This window comes from Gopherus evgoodei, unplaced genomic scaffold (genome assembly GCF_007399415.2).
Source record: "Gopherus evgoodei ecotype Sinaloan lineage unplaced genomic scaffold, rGopEvg1_v1.p scaffold_32_arrow_ctg1, whole genome shotgun sequence".
Taxonomy (NCBI): Eukaryota; Metazoa; Chordata; order Testudines; family Testudinidae; genus Gopherus; species Gopherus evgoodei.
Window position 1 is genome coordinate 361,529 of NW_022059994.1, and position 20,207 is coordinate 381,735.

A 20,207-nucleotide genomic window follows, 5' to 3' on the forward strand; every position below is an offset into this window, starting at 1 on the left:
CATGCTTTGAAGCTTACACTGTGCTATTCTTCATCTCTGGAAAAAGTACTCCCTTTTCCAGGCCTGAACACGAGTTGGAATAGATTGTTAGCATAAGTAGTTAGCACCCAATCTAAAACCTCATTCAAGGTGAAATGACCCATTAACGCCCCTCCAGTCATAGGACAGGAAGGGAATTAATGGATTACAGATTGCAGTTTTCAGTGGTAGCCCTGTTAGTTTGTATCAGAAAAAAAACAAAAAGAGGAGTCCTTGTGCCACCTCAGATTAACAAATTTATTTGGGCATAAGCATCCGTGGGCTAGAACCCACATCATTCATCAGATGTATGGAGTAGAAGTAACAGCAGCAGGTATAAATACATGAAAGGATGGGGGTTTGCTTTACCAACGGGGAGGTCAGTCTAACAAGATAAATCAATTAACAGCAGGATACCAAGGGAGGAGAAATAACTTCTAAAGTGGTAAGAGAGTGGCCCATTACCGACAGCTGACAAGATGTGAGTAACAATAGGGAGAAATTAGTATCAGGGGAAATTAAGTTTAGGTTTTGTAATAACCCAACCACTCCATCTTTATTCAGGCCTAATCTGACAGTGTCCAGTTTGCAAATTAATTCCAGTTCTTCAGCTTCACATTGGGGTCTGTTTGACATTTTTTTGTTGAAGAATTGCCATTTTGAGGTCTGTAATTGAGGGACAAGGATTGAAGTCCACCTCATTCCACGTGAAAGCAGCACGAGTCCAACACTTGAAAATGCCACTAGGTGGAGGGTTCCCAGTTTTGGCTGGACAGATTTCCGGAGATTTCATCATAGGACAGAAACTTGCATTAGAACAGAAGAACAGCCAGACTGGGTCAGACCAATGATCCATCCAACCCAGCCAGTGCCAGGTGCCCCAGGGGCAATGAACAGAACAGGTAATGATCAAGTGATCCATCCCGTCACCCATTCCCAGCTTCTGGGAAATAAAGATTCATCTTTAATTGCTGGAGACCCCAGGTTCGCCTCTTCCTGCTGAAGCCACGCCCCTTTCACTGCTGACTCCTCCCTCCTGTGGCCCAGCCAGGGTGGGGACCTGAGAGTTCAGTTGGGGCAGGCGGGGTAGTTGGAGGAAGGGCTGAGAGCTTTGAGCCCCTCCTCTGGTCCAACTCTTCCCTGCAAAGCACCGCCCCCTTGCAGCCCTGAAACTGGAAAAGCTGTGCTCTCCTGGGGAGATTTTTCCTCAACAGCCCCCCAACCCACCACTGCCCCCACCTCTTTGGTGGCATGAGGTTTGGGGAGACTTAGCCTCCCCTAACTTCCATTACCACTGCCCATGCCAGTTGTCTAGCTGCAATTTTAGATGCCTGAAAATCCTCTCCCCTTTGGCTTCACAATGCTAAGTGCAACGCAGGCGAAACACCTTTACAAATCCAGGCCTACGGGACTTGCTCAAGATCTCTGGCAGAGCAAAGACTGGACCCCCGGGACTTTAACATGGGGCTAGGTCCACAGGCACTGGGCCAGGCTTCCTCGGAAGTTCCAGCTCTCCCACACAGGCCCCGTATGGCAAAGATGACACCCAAACAATCCCCAACTTCCAAAATGTACTTTTTATTGATTTTTTTTTTTTACACAAAGGCAGGCTGGGTCCTGCGGGCAGCTCTCATCTGGTCCCGATGGTGACCTGCCAGACGCGGACCAGGTTATCTGTGTACCCAGCAAACAGGGTCTGGGGAGCCAGAAAAGATGTGTCAGTAACGGGGTAGCTACAGCAGGCCTGGGGATAGATCAGCCCCCAGGAAAACAGCCAAGCTGAGGGCCTGCATCTGGGAGGGGCTCATGCTCCCTTGCCTGAGGCCAGTGCCCAGCTGGGAAAGTGGTGACAGGGTATGTTAGGGGGCAGGGAGAAAGGGCCGGACCTCAGCAGATCAGCGACACGGGGGGATGGGGCTCTGGGGAGAGCCAGGATGCTGGCGGGTATGGAGACTGGGAGGGGTTGAATCTTGGTGGGAAGGGGGCAGAAGGCAAGAGGTCAGGTCTCTTGCGGGGGAGAGAAGCAGCAGTGCTGGAGGGTAGGGAGGCTGGTGGAGACAAGAAAGAGGTGATGTTGGAGGGGCTGAATCTCTTGCTAGGAGAGGGCTGGAGGCTAGGCTCCATGCTGGACGAGGGGCTGGACCATGGGAAGGATCGGGATGGTGGCAGGGACAGAGGCAGAGAGGCCTCAGGTCTCCTGGTAGGGAGGACGACGAAGGCGAGGCCCCGGGAGGTATCAGGGCTGTTGTCAGTGCAAGGAGGGGCTTGGGTGCTCATGGGCACATCTGCCCTCCCATGGGGCATGAGAACGGGATCATCTTCCCATAGGCTGAGCCGAGAGCAGGTCCCCTGGCAGCCTCTGCCCCCCTGGGGCCAGCAGTGGGGATGCCTAGGGCACCTCTGCCCCCACTGAAATATTGGCCCTGGCCCTTTAAGATTCTGCCCTGGTGCTGATTCAGCACCAGCACCAGCACCACCACGTGAGGGAGGAGGGATGTTAAAGGGCCCATTCCTCCGTTACCTGTCCATCCGCGGACCAGGCCAGCGAGGTGCACTGGGGTGGCTCAGCTTTGCTGCTGGTGCTGATCACCTCCTGCTTCAGCTCGTCCACAATGATCTTCCCCTCCAGGTCCTGCAGGGGAGAAGGGAAAAGTCAGAGAAAGTACCCCCACCCCCTGGGAGGGCCATGGACCCCCTTCCCAGCTGTGCCCACGCCAGGGTGGGTGCTGGGAGCTGGCTCAGAAACAGCCTCTGGGTTTCAGCACCAAGATGCAGTCAGATGGCATGTTGTTTCATCACAGCATGGCCTCTTGGCCCTAACAGTCCCTGGGGGGCTCCAGACCCACAGACTCCACAGTATGGCCTCACCCCACATCTCCTGGGGGCTCCACCCCTACAGATACCAGAGCACAGCCCCGCCTCTCATCGCACTCCCCATGGGGGACTGCAGATCCGACAGGGCCCAGAGATCACTACGGTGGAGGTGTCTCCCCTATGGGAAAACCCAAGACCTACTTCCTGGGGCTGAAGTGAACCCTAAGGGTGTCCCCCCCACGGAAACCCCAGGCCAGGTCCCCTGTAGAAACCAGCAAGGAAGGCAACTCTCTGGGTATGCCCTATAGAAAAGCACAAGCTCTGTTCCCTTTATAAAGGAAGCACAGCAGACAAGACTCCCAGAGGTGCCGTCTCTACACACACACGGTCCCTATGGAAAGGAGACATGGAGACAGGGAATTCCAGGGGAGTGGCCCCTAGAAACCCCAGGCTGTGCACTCTGTATAGAAGGGAGCACAGAGGGGGTGAAGTCCCCTGAAAGGCCCACCCCCGCCCAGCAGGGGGCACCTGCTCACCCAGATCTTGATGCTAGGCCCAGTGGCAGCGCAGAGCCAGTAGCGGTTGGGGCTGAAGCACAAGGCGTTGATGATGTCACCGCCGTCCAGCGTGTACAGGTGCTTGCCCTCGTTCAGGTCCCACAGCATGGCCTGGCCGTCCTGGGGGAAGAGAGAGTGTCAGACAGAGAGAGTCCCTCCCCCACCGTACCCGACAACCAACCAGCCAGCAGCCTGCAACTTGTACCAAGGAAACAATACACCTTGGGGGTCAGGCAGCAAACCTTTAACATGTGGCACTCCCTGCTGCAGGACAGCACCGAGAGAAAGGGTAACTAATATTTATTACTGCCTGCTACGTACTTCGCTGATGCCAAAGGACAGGCCTTGCACTGAGAGACTCAGAGATGAGGAGAAGTGGCGTAACAAACTGCTCAGATTCAAAATCAACAAGGTTCCCCTTAGGCAGAGGTGGGGCCATGTGGACTGGGGCAGGGGCTCAGAGTGGCTGTCCGGTGGCTTTGTGAGACTCTGACAGGGTAGAATGAGATTGGAAGCAGTGGTGGAGGGGAACAGGCAGGATCAGGGTGGCTGATCACACAAGAGTTTTGATGGTGGTTGCAAGAAACTGGAGTTGGAGCCAATGTTGGTCAGGGAGTCAAGAAGGGTCCAGAATATGGATCAGACCAAAGGGTGAGGAGAGGGGAGTTTAGTAGCAGCATGGTGAAGGGATCAATAGCGTGTGTCTGGTTGTGCGGGCACAGAGGATGCTGCTGTAAATGACAAGGGAGTCCTCTGCCCCCCAAAAGCTCATAATGTCAGCAGAAGGCATGAGATGACAGGCGGATACAGACACAGGAGCACAAGGAAGCAGCGATCTAAGCACAGCAGCTGCCTCAGCACTAGTATCCAGCTGAGCTGGGGTGAATCCCCGTCAGCCCAGGGAGAGCTGGGCAGGGGCAGCTCAGAAACAGCCTCTGGGTTCCGCATGCAGACGCAATCAGAAACTCTGTGGGTTTCATCATAGCTCAGCACCGTTCTGACAGGCTGAGAGAGAATGTCCCCCAGCCTGCCGGGTAGCTCAGCCGACCTCGATCCAGTCCTGCCGTCCATCCCCCCACCTCCTGTGCTTCCCAGTCCCGGATCCCCACTGGAACTAGGCTGGGGACGGACCTTGCCGCCGGAGGCACAGAGGGAACCGTCGGGGGAGACCGTCACGGTGTTCAGGTAGCCGGTGTGCCCGATGTGGTTGGTCTTCAGCTTACAGTTGGCCAAGTTCCACACCTGGGGGCAGGAGAAGAATGTCACGTGATCAGCAGAGCATTCCAAGCCAAAAAGAAATCCACGGATCATCCAGTCGGAGCTCCAGCATCTCCCAGGCAGGCAACCAGTCGAACCCCCAAAGCATGGAACTTTAGGAACCTCCCCAGCCATCCAAGTTTTTACGGCACCCAGCAGCACAGCAATGGAGTGCCTGCCTCTTCGGAGACCAAGCCACCCAGAGGGCAGGTCGCCAGCGCCTCCAGGACAGGACAAGTTGCGGAGACGAGACACGAGTTCCCAGCGCTGAAATGCCCCCTTTACCACCCAGAAGCAACCAAGAGCTCATCTACCCCCAGCCTATCCCCTGGCCCTAGGGAAACCTAGGAATTGTGGGACAATGCAAATGCTGATGCTCCCTGTCCCAGACCCAGCACCACTGGGAGCAGGAAGAGAAATGATCAACAGCCCAGGCTGAAACCCCATCAATGGTCTGTGCCCTTCCCCACTCCAAGCAGCCGCGGCTCAGCAGGGGGACCCTGACCCCCTGCAGTGCACCGCAGCCTCAAACCCACCTTCACCAGCTTGTCCCAGCCGCAGGAGACAATGATGGGGTTGCTGCTGTTGGGGGAGAAGCGGACACAGGACACCCACTCCGAGTGGCTCTCATCCTGGGGAGAGGAGGGGAAGGAGTTGGAGGAGAGAGATCGGAGACCAGAGATCTCTCACTCAACCTAGAGCTTTGCTCTCAACCCTCCACTCATCTCCCCACACCTTGGGGGCTCCACTCCACCAGCCTGAGGTTCACAGCCTCTCACCACCAGGGCTCTGCTGACACCCCCACTCCCACCATGTTAGCTACTGCTCGAACCCCTGGCCCAGGGCTCTGACAGCCCTCCCTGCATCCCATCATAATTGCAGGACATGTCATCAGGCCCCAGGGGGGTCAGCAGACGTGTCAGATCTAATCATCGGGACTGGGGGGGCAACACAGAGCCCTGGATCCTCTGCCAGCTGGGAGCAGGACCAGTTCCCAGCAGGGGACACACACGAGACAATTGCAGAGATGCTTCTAAATTAATGCGTGGGAGCCCAGGGACTGTTGCTCCAGCTTAACTCAGAGGGGTTTCCCCAAAGACCCAGTGAGCGTCTCTTCCACGAAGGCCCCTTCTGCAGAGAGGAAAGGCCCCAGATCCCATTCCCCAGCCCTTCTGAGCCTGCTGTTTTCCAACCACCCCCTGCTGCTCTGCAAGACTTCGGAGGCCCTTCTCGTCCCTGCAATGACCAGAACAGCAGGTTCACATTCAAAATGTAAGCGGGTTTTTACCACTACCAAATCCAAAGAGAAACAGTCAGGAGCACAGGACAGGAAATCAGGATACCTTGGTTCTGTCCCTGACTCTGGGAGGAGGGAGACCTAGTGGGTTAGAGTGGAGTGGGGCTCAGAATCTGGACTCCTGAGTTCTATTCCCGGCTCTGCTATGGAAGCAGGATCTAATGAGTTAGAGCAGGGGCCTGGGTATCTGGAATCCTGGGTTCTCTATCCCTGACTCAGGGAGGTGACTGGGGTCCAGGGCAGATGTCTGGCCCACCCCATCCTACGTCTCACCTGCACCGTGTACTTGCAGACACCCAGGGTGTTCCAGAGCTTGATGGTTTTGTCCCGGGAGCCTGAGACGATCTGGCGATTGTCGGACGAGAAGGCCACGCTCAGCACATCCTTGGTGTGGCCCACAAAGCGGCGGGTGGTGGTACCTCTGCAAGGTAATAGACTCCCCGTAATCACTCCCAGGCCAGCTATGCCGGCCTCCCTCCAGCTAAGAGCAGGTCCTGTTCCCAAGCCACCCAGAGAAAAATCCTCTTTAACCTCCACAGAGAGGAGCACAGAGGGCGGCAGCCAAGTGACTGGGGATCCCACTGAGATAGAAGCACATGCCAGGAACCAGCCAGGACATTAAACACGAAGGGGGACCCAAGATCCAGCAATGGAGGCAGCTCAGCTAGATAAAAAAGGGGTGGATCCGAGGAAGAACGAGACAGGGTATTAAGACAAAGGATTGTGATGTCACGGGGGATAAAAGCCAAGAGACAGCGCAATACTTCCCTGTCTCTCCCACGGTCCCATCATAATTGCAGGACATGTCATCACGCCCCTGAGGGATCAGCAGACACATGTCAGATCTAATCACTGGGACTGAGAGGAAAGGGAAGGGTGCCGCAAAAAATCCAGATGCCCCAATGGCTGGAATCAGGGGTGATTGGCCACTGGGTACATCCAATCCTGGGCCCAGCAGGAAACTATCCCACACGTTTGTGGTCTTAGAACCTAGATGGCCATTTCCCCACAGCAGCTTCTCAACCTTTTCAGGTGAAAGGCTCCTGATTTGGTGTCAAAAACATTCGCAGCCTCCCTGACTTTGACTACGAATGAATAAATAAAAGGTAGATGATGACACGGCTAAGCCTGTATAAATGACTGATGTGTTTCCAGAGATCCACAGAGACCACTTGACTTGAAAGGGGAAGGGTGTGTAGAGGAGCGATCTTTTGTTTTGCTTTAGGTTATAAGTGTCAATGCCTCATGACACCCCCCGACTGCCTTTGATGACCCCCACCAGAGGTTGTGATCACCCATTTCTGAAAGCCTGCCCTAGGGCACCATTAAGGGGTGCCACAACAAGCCAAGGGGCTCTAAGATAGGCATCCAGTCCCCCTCCCTGGCACGCCAACCCCTCTCCACTAAGGAGAGCTGCGATGGGCAGGAGAAACAGGCCATGGGGCTGAGAGGAACCCGTCTGACACTGTCACCCATAGGAACCCTCTCTCCTCCCACCCTCCTTCGCACAGGCTCTCACTCTGCCAAGGAAGCCCATCTGATGTCTGTGGCGCACCCCCCCTCCCCCGATCCATCACTCACGTGGTGAGGTCCCAGAGCCGCAGGGTGCCGTCCCAGGAGCCTGAGAGGGCAAACTGCCCATCGGAGGAGATGACCACGTCACTGACAAAGTGCGAGTGGCCGCGTAGGGCGCGCTGCGGGATTCCGTAGTTGGTCTCATCCCGTGTCAACTTCCACATGATGATGGTCTTGTCTGCGTGGAGGGAGCAGGGACTCTAAGTCGGCTAGTCGCCTCCCTAACGGCCATTTCCTCTCAGGGAGTGGCCTGACAGCCCTGGGAAGGGGAACCTGCCATTCCCACGCAGGCCTGGCATGGCCCTATGACCATTCCCCCCTCCATGCCATCCTAGCCCCTAGGGGCTGTTGCACAGGAGACTGGTCTCTGTGGCCAGCGCCCAGAGCTAAATACACCACAGCCCCTTGGCCGGACAGCCAGTCCCCCCAGCCTGGGGCTAGATCCAAACCGCTGCTGCTTAGAGGAGAAAGGCCTCGTATCCCACTTCATCCCCGACACAGCGAATCACCCCCTAACCTGGAGCCTGACAGTCCTGTATCCCATTCCTTGGCCCTCTCCCCATTTATGACCAGATGAGTGTCAACTACAGGAGAAAGACCCCATCATCCCAGCCCCTACCCTGAACCAGCCAATGTCCTGTCCTCGTTTATATAATCATGGGCCCAGCCCTGGCTTCCACAGCCCAGGCCTTTGCTCACGCTCCTTCTCGGCATCCCCTCATCATTGCAGGACATGTCATCAGAACCCGGGAGGGTCAGTGGACGAGCCAGGTCTAATCATCAGGGCTGGGGAGAGGAGGCATCGAGCAGCTCAATGGCAGTACCAGAGATGGGTGCTGATGCTGATAGGGATGCCCACAGGGACCCACACGCAGGGTGGGTGGAAATGTGCCTGAGTAGAGCTTCCAACAAACTGGGTCCTTACTTACGGCTCAAGGCGGAGGGGGCCGAGCTTGGAAAGCCCCAACATTGCCCTTGTGGCCTTGTCACAGGCATGTCTGCCCCTCTCTTCTACTGAGTTACTCCTCCCCCATAGTATTTAGGCCTGAGATCCCTTCCTGGCTTCCTGCAATGGGTCCCCCTCCTATTTGTCTACCTTACATGCCAGGTATCCAGGTGCCTCTCACTGGGTTCTACCCTCTCAATCACCCCCACGAGATGAGGTAAGCACCTGCCCCCGTCACCGACAGGGAAACTGAGGCTGAGGGGGGCGGCCCTGATTTTCTGAGATGCTCCCAAGATCGAGAGGTCATTGGAGAGCCCCGGATGGGAAGTGCCCCAATAGGAGTGAGTGAATTACCCCTCCCCCCACAGCGTGTTGTTCACCCCAACCCCCCCATATCACCCCTCCCAACACTCCTGTAACCTCCCCTCCCCCCCAGGTACCCAAGTCTGTGCTCCTCCCCCCAGTCACATAGTGCAGCCCTGCCCCTGCCCCAGGGATGACACTGGCTCTCCCCCCACCCCCGGGAATGGATTAGCCCTCCCGTTCAATGGCTGAGATGGTCCCTCCCTTGCCTGCCCCCAGGTATGAGAAATGGTCTCTTCCCCTCCCTCCAGCCAGATGGGATCTTCTTCCCACCTCCCCCCACCCCCGGGGGGCTACGAGATGGTCTCTCCCCCACCCCGCGCTTGGAACCTGCCAGCGCGCTCCCTAGGTTCCATTCTCCCTCGCACCGTGAGCGCACCCTGACCCCAGCACCCGCTACGAGATGGTTTCTCCCACCCCCCCCCCCCGCGGAGGGGCGGTTGGTCTGGCCCGCGGCGCTCACCGCGCGAGGCGGACAGGATCATGTCCGGGAACTGCGGGGTGGTGGCGATCTGGGTCACCCAGCCGTTGTGGCCCTTAAGGGTGCCGCGCAGGGTCATCTGCTCCGTCATGGCGGCGGCGGCGCAGGGGGCTCAGCTCGAGCGGGGAAGGAGGATGGAGGCGGATTCGGCGGCAGTCCCGACCCGTCCTCTCGCTCAGCCAGCGGCCCGGAGAGAAAGGACGCTCTGACGTCACCCGGAAGCGGAAATAGCCTTTCTTGCCTCCGCGCCACCGTACGGCAAGATGGCCGCCGGCAGGTGACGAAGCAGGTCACAATATGGCCGCGGCCTTGTAGCCATTCAACTCAGGGAATCCCAACGGCGCCAACAGCGGGACGCCTATGGGAAGAGCTGTTCCCTCCTTGCCCCGCCTCCTGCCGTGACGCAGCTTAGTCCAGCCCCTCCCTTGCCGCGGCTGCGGTAGAGAAGCTCCGCAGCGCAGCCACGTCTCCCGCGATTATCTCCCGGCCCCGGTGTCTCCGCTGCGGGCGCAGCTTTTGCCGGGCCGGTGTCAGTCGGTGCTGGGGGGAGGCGGAGGCGGAGGCGGAGGCGAACTTCTCGTGCCCCCCCGTGCAGAGGGACCGCCCCGCACGGAAGCCAGCGGCCCCACGGGCAGCGGGGGGACCTGGGGGAGGGGATCCGAGCCTTGCAGGAGCCCGAGGGGGATCGGGGGAGCGAAAAACCCAGGACCCCCTGCAGTGGGTCTGCGAGGAGGATCAGACCCGCCCCCCTGCGTGGTGTGTCACAGGTCCCGGGCGCACCGCACTCCCGCGTTGGTTCCCACCGAGGCGGCTGCCTGGGATTACAAGAAAGGAAACCAAACTACTAGCCGAAAGTTTATAGCAAGCAGCCCGTCGCCCACTGTCTCTACTCCCCACCCAGGGCAGGTGGAAAGACCCAGGATCCTGGCTGCCCGCGCGGCTCTCCCCAGGAATGCACTGAGCAGGTTCACAGGAAGCAGGGGCTTCCCAATGTCCAGGCTTGCCAGTCCTCCAGGATTGTCCTGGAGTCTCCAGGAATTAAAGATTCATCTCCAATTAAAGATTGTCCTTGGATGAAATCTCCAGGAATATGCCCAACCAAAATTGGCAGCACCACCCATTCCTAGTCACTGCAGCGACTGTGAGGTGCTGCAGGAGACTTAATTCGGTGAAACAGGGACTTCCCTGCATCTAGTTCCGTGCAGTGTTGCCAATGTAGTCATTGGTTGGAAATTTGAACTGAAATGGAAACATTAATAAGCACTTTAAAAAAGCACACACAGTGCATGATAAAATACTTGTACCTGAGAAAGTAGAATAGGTGTGAAAAGTCTGAACAAAGACCAGCTTCCTCTTACAGCTGTTGTTTTTTCTAACATTGACTTATTGGTTTTTGACAGTGTTGGCTAACGTTATAATTTAAAATTACGGTTTGTAAGCAAGGTCCAAATGAGCCCTTCTCTGACAGTTAGTGATGAACCAGGCTGGGCAGCAATGGAGAGTCATGTGGGGGCCTGAGCAGACTCCTGCCCAGTGTCCCTGCCCCCCCAGGCTTCCTGCCCAGGGCAGGTGAAGGGTTCACAGTTCCTGCACATATACTAAAATTGGAACGATACAGAGAAGATTAGCATGGCCCCTGCGCAAGGATGACACGCAAATTCGTGAAGCATTCCATATTTTTTCTCACAGCTGCTTGTTCGTCTCTTACCGTCAGAGCCTTACGCGGATACAAAGTTTGTATCCACATTCGCACTATCCATGAAAATGGTCCACGGATATCCGCAGATATGAAATGGTTACCCACGGATTTGCAGGGCTCTGCTCTTCGTGCTTGAAATACATGGGAAATATTAGTTTTGCCATCTGCTCTGGGGAGCCATATAGATATGCTAAATGCCTTGTAAGGAATCTATTTGTCAAAAAAGATTTCCTGAATATTTTTGTTTGTCTATATTGTTATTCACATACTTGCTGACAGGCATTTTGAAATAAATTACCAAAATAATTGGAAGTGGCATGATTATACTGTGTTGTTTTAACACCTAAAATATGCAGAATTTTAAAATACCATGTGCAGAGTTTTTAATTCTTTGGCACAGAATTCACTCAGGACCAAAAATATATAAGGCCTGGTCTAGATTACTGGTAGGTCAATATAAGCTGCCTTCCATCGATTAGCTGTAGAAGTGTTTTCATTTAAATTTGGCTCCTTTTGACGGAAGTGCCTTTCTACGCCCACCTAATAACACCACCTCTCTGAGTTGCGTAGACTCATGGTGAATGTCATTACGTTGGGGTAGTGTCAGTGCAGACACTGTGTTGCTTTCTGGGACTGTTACTGGCTTTCAGGGACTGTTGCACAGTGCCCCCCACTGACAGTACAATCGATACACGCGCTCATGGTGATGATGTGCACTGCCAACGCAATGAGCCAAATGTGTATGCACACAAGCGATTTAAGAACTGTGATGGCTGTGTGCTAACATAAATAAAGTCGATCCAATTGTGTCGCGTAGACCTGGCCTCACATACCATGTTTCTTTGCTCAGAAACCAATCCAGATGCAAGTGCAGACTTGGAAGGAAAAGATAGACCAAGGAGAGGAGAAAACAGAAATACATGGTATGTGTCTGTTATTAATCTATAGGTATGTGTGGGGTGCATAATGGGACTGCTGCATACTGATTTCCCTCTCTTGACCAGGGGTGTCTCTGAAGGCCCCCCACCACCATTTTTCCCTCTCTTCAGGTCTTTTAGGAAAAAACTCACAGAGGCTTTCTCTGATTGCCAGTACACCTTCCAGGGGTTTTCTTCATTCAAGAACCAGTTTAGAACAACCCAGAGTCTCAAACTAAAGTCCATTCCAGCAGCACAAAGAAAAGGTCCATACTTGGCTCTAGAGAGAGACGAGATGGGGGAGGTGATATCTTTTTTTGGACCAACTTCTGTTAGTGGAATGTACATGTTTTCCAATACATGGAACTCTGTCAGGACCCAAAGAAGAGCTCTGCTTGGCTCAACAGTTTGTACGTTCCACCAGCAGAAATTGATCCAATCAAAAATATTACCTCACCCACCTTCTCCTTCTGTCATCCTGAGACCAGCACAGCTACAACACTGCAACCGACTATGGAAGATCCTTAGCTTGCACACTTTCTCTCACCCCCCTGGGCCCTTCTTCCATTCGGATCTGATCTCCCAAACATTCCCCCTCGCTGGGGCCCTGGCACCCACTCTCAAACACAGTCACGGTTTCCCCCCGCCCCATGTCTCCGCCTTACTAGTCTTTACCTTCCAAGCTTCCTAGTGTCATGTCCTGCCGGGTCTGCCTTCTCCTCCCCCATGCAGTTGCCCTTCTCTTCAGCTGGGGCTTGCTCTGCAATCAGGATTGGCCTGGTTGCATACTCTGCAGCTCATGGGACAAGCTGCCCTGTTCCAGAGTGTCTGGCTGCACAGACCCAGGAGACTTTCTCTTTTCTTTGCATGTATGTATGCATCCATGTGTCTCTTCTTTCATCTCTGTGTGAACATCATGATTCTTCTAATTTGTCTTGATCTTTTCTCACCTTCCTTTGGTGTCTATCACAATAAACTGCTGCCCTTGTTGATCTGAAACCTGCTCTTTGTGTTTGCATTGTTGGCGCCCAAGAGGCAGCAGAAGGAAAAATTAGGGTCATCACAATGTTAACAGACATTACGACCAAAGTGTGAATCTTTGGGGAAAACACCGATCTAGTAGCATGGGGAGAGCTTCTGTCAAAAGGTCCTGTTGACATTTCACAAGTGGCAATGAAATTCTCCTGAATGTGCACACATGGCCATGGGGGTCACTGGAAATATGTTAATTTATATGCGGTGCAATGTATCATATGACAAGTCCCCTGCCTGCCCCTTTCTCTATTTGTGCTCATCAATTACAGGAGAACGCAGGTGCTGAGAGACGGAAAGATATGCTGGAAATTATGCAACTCTTTTAGTTTATGAAGGAAGACATGGAACTGGTGATCGATGTAGCAGAGCAAAACTTTTTGATGGGAAGTGTGGAGAATATGCACAATGAATATGTCGCCAAACGCTCCGCGGAGATTTCCCATCTCAGCGAGCTGATTGATGAGATGGAGGGGAAGTGCCAGCAGCAGCGAGTGAATTCCTGCAGGTGAGACCCATGATTCATGCAAGGCATTTGGGGAAGGGGTAGAGGGTGAAACTCACAAGTCATAGAGTGCAAGATTCAAACCTCAGTATAGAACTCACGTGTATTTTTTAAATTCTCTGTGTTGCTATTAATGAATTTTTCTCGTCTTGTGAGTAGGGAACTGAGACCCACAGATTAAGGGTATGTCCGTGCTGCAAGATGTGACTGCAGCACACAGACATGCCTGAGCCCCCCTCCTCTGAACTAGTTCCAGTAACAATCACCACAAAGCTATGGCCATGCGGGTGGCAGCGTGGACTTGCTGCTCAAATACGTACCCAGGGCAGTCAAAAGTGTGTGTGTGCGTGGGGGGAACCCTTACTCTTTACTCTTCCCCCCCTGGCCAAACCAAAAGTTAGGGTGGAGTGGGGCCAAAAGTAGTCACCAATGGGCCCTCTTCCCAGGGCCGGTGGAGGGACCCGGTCTCCTCACAGTTGCCTGCTGGCTCCGGCCAGGGGACAGGCTCTCGGAGCCTGGCCATGGTAAGAGCCATACGGTCAGCTGTGGGGAGCCGTGGCAGACCCTCCGCCTGCCTTGGGTGGGAACATGGGCCAGGGGGCTGCTCTCAGGCCCCATGCATCCTGGGCAGGTGGAGGGTCTGCGGTTCCCCACAGCTGCCCAGGCTCCACCAGCTCCTGGCCTGGCCAGGGGGTGGGGCCTTAGGGGTGATATGGAAAAATAGCCCCCCCCTTATCGGCCCAGAGTTTTGAACTAACCTATGCCCCCTCCTCCCCCCCCCCCGGTTTTCTTTACAGGCCCAAGGCCTTTAGCTAAGAACAATGCTAAATAAGAGCAAAAGTCTTGACCTCTCCTAAAGTTGTTTATCTGTACAAGGGGCACTGGAGTATGAAGAAAGCAGGGAAAGGGGAACTAGGGAGAGGGACAAAGGCAGGCCCATAAGTGCCAGCTCAGCTTATGGCAGCTAGAGTGTGGTAATGGCTTTTGCATAATGTAACCGCAAAGTAGGGGTTGTAGAACAGTCAGACCACCAGCATGACTGCCAAAGAACAATAACAGGAAAAACCTTATATGGAAAATAATATGATAGCTTGCTTATTTGCTATATTCTATTCCATATAAGGCAATGTATTGAATTATGGTTTTTTTGCGGTTTTAACCTTTATAAGCTTGATAAGATTTGTAAAGGCAGAGCAGCCTACCTCTTGCATGGGGTTATGCTGTCTCTCCCTGTATGCATACTTGTATAAATAAAGGAGCCTCAGGCTGTCTAATCTAAAATCAAACGTGTGGTCGATTTTCCACGACAGGGGGAAAGAGGAGGGGCAGGATCTGTGGTGAAAAGTGGAAGGACTCCCCGCCCCCTGCTCCTTTTCCAGTGTCACTGACCCAGGGCAGGAACATATAACCTGTGCTACTGCAGCAGCTTCACTGCTATTTTGATTGGATCTAGCTCGATCACGTCTCCACATGCTGCAGTCGCACCTCGGATTGCAGTGTAGCCGTCCTTGAAGTGGCTGTCTGACTGTGCCTGTGGCCAAGAGCTAAAGGCGGATTTCCTGCGCCTCAATCCAGTGCCTTGTCACAAGGCCAGACTTCTGTCTTCTCAAGATCATTGACCTCTGTTGTCTGGGTAAAGAACCCATGCGAAGGGTTTGGAAGGCAGATGTGCTAACCACTGCAACACCTGCAGAGCAGCATTAGGGTTGTGTGTAGTCAAATCCTCAGTCCAACGGCTACTCCATTCAAACACAGATCTAGTCATCATCATCAATTACTGTTATATTTATTTGTGTTCCCAAGCAATTGTGACAGGGAAGTATGATGAACAAAGCAGTTGGGTACAGAGGATATCCTTGAGGTTACAGTGTTAAATTATCTCGGTGTACACTCACTCATTAGCTATAATTCATGTCACTGTGACACTGAGCTCCTTTTTATACTCTTTCTCTTGCTCTCTCCCCCTCTAGGACATCAGAAGCGCCTTAGCCAGGTACGTGCTTCCTTCTCACTCTCTCTCTCTCAGCCTTCATGATGCTGGGAAAGGACTTGTACACACATCTTCCCAGAACATGGCACGGCGTGGGGCAGGGTTGCACTCCAGACATAAGTACCGACCGGCAGGCAAGTTTTTTTTTTCTTTTCCTTCCACCTGCTGCCTTTACCTTAATCCCACAGGCTTTGATAGTTATTTCCTCATTGATCTGAACCGCAGGAGACTGGAGTCTGATAGGACTTCTCTCTCCTCCAGCCTCAGCTTCCCCATCTCCTGCCTGCTCATCCTTGGGGCTCGCCCCATGGCCACTAGCTCACAAACCTGCAGCCACTTGGCTCTCTGCGCGTCCTGTTGAAAGAATTGCAGAGAAGAAACCTGAGGGCATCACCACGGAAAAGCAGAGCAGGAGGAGACAAGGGCAGTGCAAGGACATATCTCCTCTGGTTGGCTTTATGTGGTTATTTCATACATTGGCTTAGTGCAGGAGATCATGTCCCCCTAGTGGCCAGCCCCAGTCATGAACAATCAGCTCATGGCTCACAGCTCAAAGGAGTTACTACTTTAAGGCAAGGGGTTGGGGCTTGTGATTTCAGGGCTGAAGCTCCCACTTTAGATGCACAGTCAAGCCATGAAGCCAGTTTTTCGGTAGAGAGGGGCCCGAGCCCGGCCAATCAGCCTGCCCTGGGGAAGGAACACAACCCCTGAGGAAGGGAGGGCAGCTCCAGGATGGGCCAGCTGGGATGCTTGGGGGGAGCACTAGGAATGCAGGGAGTGGAGGAGATTTGTAGGGAATGTCTGCAGCTGGGGAATGAGGGCTTGGTGTTGTAGGGCACCCCCGTCTGGAGCGCTCAGCTAGGGCAGGTACTTCCTCTCTCAGGTAACCCAGTAACTTCACTTCAGGCTCTCTTGGCACAATTATACCCTCCATGGGGCTGGCTTGTTATACAACCCCCTTGACAAAATAGTCCATAACAAAAGACTCAAACACAGTCCGTTTGTCACTGCCGCGTCCCTCGATGCCCCACATGCTACACACAGATGCCTTCAACCATGTGTGGCATCTCTGTTGATTGTCTTCTGTTACCCCTGCTCTTCCCAATGAGACCCCATCCGTGACCTCTCTGCTGGGAGCGTCCTCACCCTGTGAGTGCCCCTCACTCTCTCTGGCCCTCCCACGGCTCCCTCTGCTGCTGCTTCTGCCTTTAGCCCTCTGGCCCTGGCTCTCTGGCTTGGGGACCCCCAGCCAGAAAACCCTTCTTCCTGCTCTCCTGCCTTCGGTCTTCTCCAAGGTCCCATACACACCGTCTCTGGCAGCTCTCACCTCTGGTCCTTCTCCTGCTGCCTCTATTTCGCTGGGTCTCCTCCTCACCAGTCAGTCTCCCAGCAGGTTCCCACTGTCCCTGGCACTCACTCCCAGGGGATTTCCTGCTTTCACAGCTCCTTGTCTGCTCCCTCTGTCCCTTTCCCGACTCACTCTCAGGCCTGATGGATCCAGCCTTCCCCTCACTGGGACCCCCTCCTCTAGGGCCCAGCTGCCCTCTTTTAAGCCCCATGCTGCAGTGACCTGATAAGGCACAGGCCCAGCTCCTCATTCAAGGACCAGTGTCCCCCTATGACACTGGGTCACTGGCCACCAGTGGCTGAAGAAGTCCAGCTTTTCTGTTCAGCTGGGAATTGCTTAAAAAAAACCTTGTAAAAGCAATATTATTCTTCAAGCATCATCATCATTATGATCATGTTCCCATTATGCCTCTGGCATTTAGGGCAGCAACAAAGCTCCTCCACTCCCGTCTGTTTCTGTCAAGTCTGGTTCAATGCACAGAGGATTGGAGCTCCATCATTGCCAGGAGGCGTTGGAGATGGATTGGCCATGTGCTTCAGCTGGAAATCAGTTCCATCACCAGAATAGCAATAAGATTGACACCTGAAGACAAGCGAAAACGAGGCTGCCCACAAACAACATGGCAAAGAGCTGTGGAAGCTGAGCTGAAAACCTGGGGCACAGCTGGGGAACCATTTTCAAGCATGGAGGTGGTTAATACTCTCCATCTCCTCCCAGGTGCTGCTGTCCAGGCCCTATCTCCTGACCCTCCCCAGTGCTCTGATTTTGGTCAGCCGTGGTCCTGCAGACTTACAGAGTATTTTTTATACACACTGGCTGGTCAACACCCAATGTATCTCTCGCCTGATCAGTTACATCTCTCTGCTCTTTGGCAGGTCAGAAGTATACTTTCTCTGCCAGGGTAAGAGACATGGGGATGTCAGAGCCTAGAGAATCCATTTCATGAGCCTTGGAGAAAAGTATTTTCCCCCCTCCTCCCCCCAGCAGCACATCTGAGTTTGGCATAAGTGCTGACTTCTGTTTTTGTCAATGGGTGCTTTTGAAGAGGTGTGTGTGTTGGGGGGATGGAGGGAAGGGCACTCTGCCAGTTTGGGGAGGAGGCTATTTTCAGCCTATTTATACACTACTTTCATATTCTGGTTAATGAATATGTGTCTATGTGACATTCCTCTGGTGTTATCTGGACTAGTGCACAGGCAACGTGTGAGTATGCGGTATTGGTGCGGGTGGTGGGTGAAGCTTCTCCTTCCACCATCTTCTGGCTTATCTTATCTGGACTGGTGATCTGCTAGGTCACTCCAATCCTTGACCCTGGGAGCCAGTGTTTCCCTGCTGTGAGAACTCCCATTCCCGGGTTGTTCACGCACAGCCTCTGGCATGTAAGCTGCTCCCAGCTACATGAGTGAACACTTTTGGCCAGCTGCTGCTTGGATGTGCAACCAAATGACACTAGTCAATATCTCTGGGCCCAGACACAACCCTGGGAACCTCCATCTTGCAGTGGCCAGTTATGCCCACTGAGTGCTGCAAACTTATATGAGTTTGTCAATTTAAACAAAGAAATTGATATGTACCAGGCTTTTTATCCCAAGGGGAGTCTCTGACATGCTTAAAACCAAAAACACTGCTTCAGGTAGAATAAACAAATAAATGTATTAACTACAAAAGATAGATTTTAAGTGATTAAAAGTAATAGACTCATAGACTTTAAAGTCAGAAGGGACCATTATGATCATCTAGTCTGACCTCCTGCACAATGCAGGCCACACAATCTCACCCATCCACTTCTATAACAAACCCCTAACCTGTGTCTGAGTTATTGAAGTCCTCAAATTGTGGTTTGAAGACCTCAAGCTGCAGAGAATCCTCCAGCAAGTGACCCATACCCCACGCTGCAGGGGGAGGCGAAAAACCTCCAGGGCCTCTGCCAATCTGCCCTGGAGGAAAATTCCTTCCCGACCCCAGATATAGCGATCAGTTAAATCAAAGTCAAAGCACAACAAATCAGATTTGGTCAAGTGAAATAAAAGCAAAACGTATTCTAAGCTGATCTTAACACTTTCAGTGCCCTTACAAGCTTAGATGCTTTTCACCACAGGCTGGCTGGTTCCCCATCAGCCAGGCTCTCGCCTTTGATCAGTGCTTCAGTCACTTGGTGGTGATGTCTGTAGATGGAGGTGCAAGAGAGGAAGAGCATGGTAAATGTCTCTCCCTTTTATTGTGTCTTTTCTTCCTTCTTGGCTTTGCACCTTACCCCCCCACCCCTTTCAGACTCAGGTGAGCATTACCTCATCATAGTCCCAGACTGACCAAGGGAAGTGGGGGGGGTGACTCTCTTGAGAGTCCAACAGATTCTTTGTTGCTGTGAGGCTGGGCTGGGTTTGTCCCAAACATGCTGTGATGAGATGTGAACTGCCCCTCTGCTCTTGGATAGTTTTGCCTGGGCCTCTGCTCCTGGAGAGTTTTTGCCTGGGCTATTTTTAAGCCATTAGCACACATTTTCAACCTCGTAACTGCGTACATCAGGCCTGCACAACTCGTAAAGTGATGAGGGCCATATTACTCCAAAGAAAACAGCTGAGGGCTGAACCCCCCTGGCCCCGCCGACCCCACCCCAGTGCCACCAAGCCCCCCCCCCCGAAACACAACACCCCCCCAGCACCTCTCCCCCTCCCCCCAGCACCGCCCACCCCGCGGAAACAAACCCTCCTTCCCCAGTGCTGCCCCACCGAAACAGCAGTATTGAACTTTGGTAATATGTTATAGTGAGCCACTAAGGTAGTATAATTAAGGTAAAAGAAAAATGTTTTTTTGCTAGTAGAATAAGATCTTCCCCCAACGTTATAATCAATTGCCTTGTTGAATGAATGAGGTGTGAATGAGGAAAGTGTGAAAGGCAGCACCTCCAGACAGCTGCAACCCTTGGAAAGGGGATGGGAGCCAGACCACATCAGTAGAACAGGTCAGCCACTGACTCCTCGCTTGCCTCCTCAGCCCCCCTCACCCCCTGGCTCATCTACCCAGCCCCCGGCGCTGCCCGCCCGCCTCCTCAGCCCCTCACTCTCCTGCTGCTGGCTCACTTGCCCCTCTGCCACTGCCTGCCCACTTGCCTCCTCAGCCCCCCACCCCCCTGGCTGACCTCCTCACCCCCTGCCACTGCCCACTCGCTTCTTCAGCCCCCCTCCCTCACCCGCCACTTGCCTACTCACCCCCCCACAGGCCGCACAGTGAGCCCACCTACTCACCCCCTGCGGGCCGCACAGTGAGCCCACGTGGGCCGCATGTGGCCCAGGCCTGATGTACATGAAATTGACAACCTATAACATCACTATAACAACAATGCTCAGTGTGTCATGAGCCTTCCAAAGACACCCGCCATGACAAACTTTGCATTGGATCCCACACAAT

At 53.6% G+C, this 20,207-nt stretch overlaps 1 protein-coding gene, 1 long non-coding RNA gene and 1 other non-coding gene across 4 annotated transcripts; 2 read left to right on the forward strand and 1 right to left on the reverse strand.

The window, feature by feature from the left end:
• Nucleotides 1–1,620: 1,620 nt before the first annotated feature.
• Nucleotides 1,621–9,492, reverse strand: RACK1 (receptor for activated C kinase 1). Its single transcript, XM_030543870.1, has 8 exons — nt 9,291–9,492; nt 7,525–7,696; nt 6,217–6,364; nt 5,183–5,278; nt 4,521–4,631; nt 3,369–3,509; nt 2,540–2,650; nt 1,621–1,714 (listed from the first exon to the last, which is right to left on the reverse strand). Exons 1-8 carry the CDS (start codon nt 9,397–9,399, stop codon nt 1,649–1,651), a joined length of 954 nt encoding a protein of 317 aa, XP_030399730.1. The 5' UTR covers nt 9,400–9,492; the 3' UTR covers nt 1,621–1,648.
• Nucleotides 9,493–9,608: 116 nt separating this feature from the next.
• LOC115640929 lies at nt 9,609–18,378 on the forward strand. Of its 2 annotated transcripts, XR_003997956.1 has the most exons (4): nt 9,609–11,208; nt 11,858–11,930; nt 13,229–13,464; nt 15,432–18,378. It is a non-coding gene; the product is annotated as an uncharacterized LOC115640929 (long non-coding RNA). The 2 variants fall into 2 exon arrangements; XR_003997955.1 differs by having other exon boundaries at nt 9,609–11,930.
• LOC115640978 lies at nt 10,885–10,989 on the forward strand. Its single transcript, XR_003997996.1, has one exon. It is a non-coding gene; the product is annotated as a U6 spliceosomal RNA (small nuclear RNA).
• Nucleotides 18,379–20,207: the final 1,829 nt, after the last annotated feature.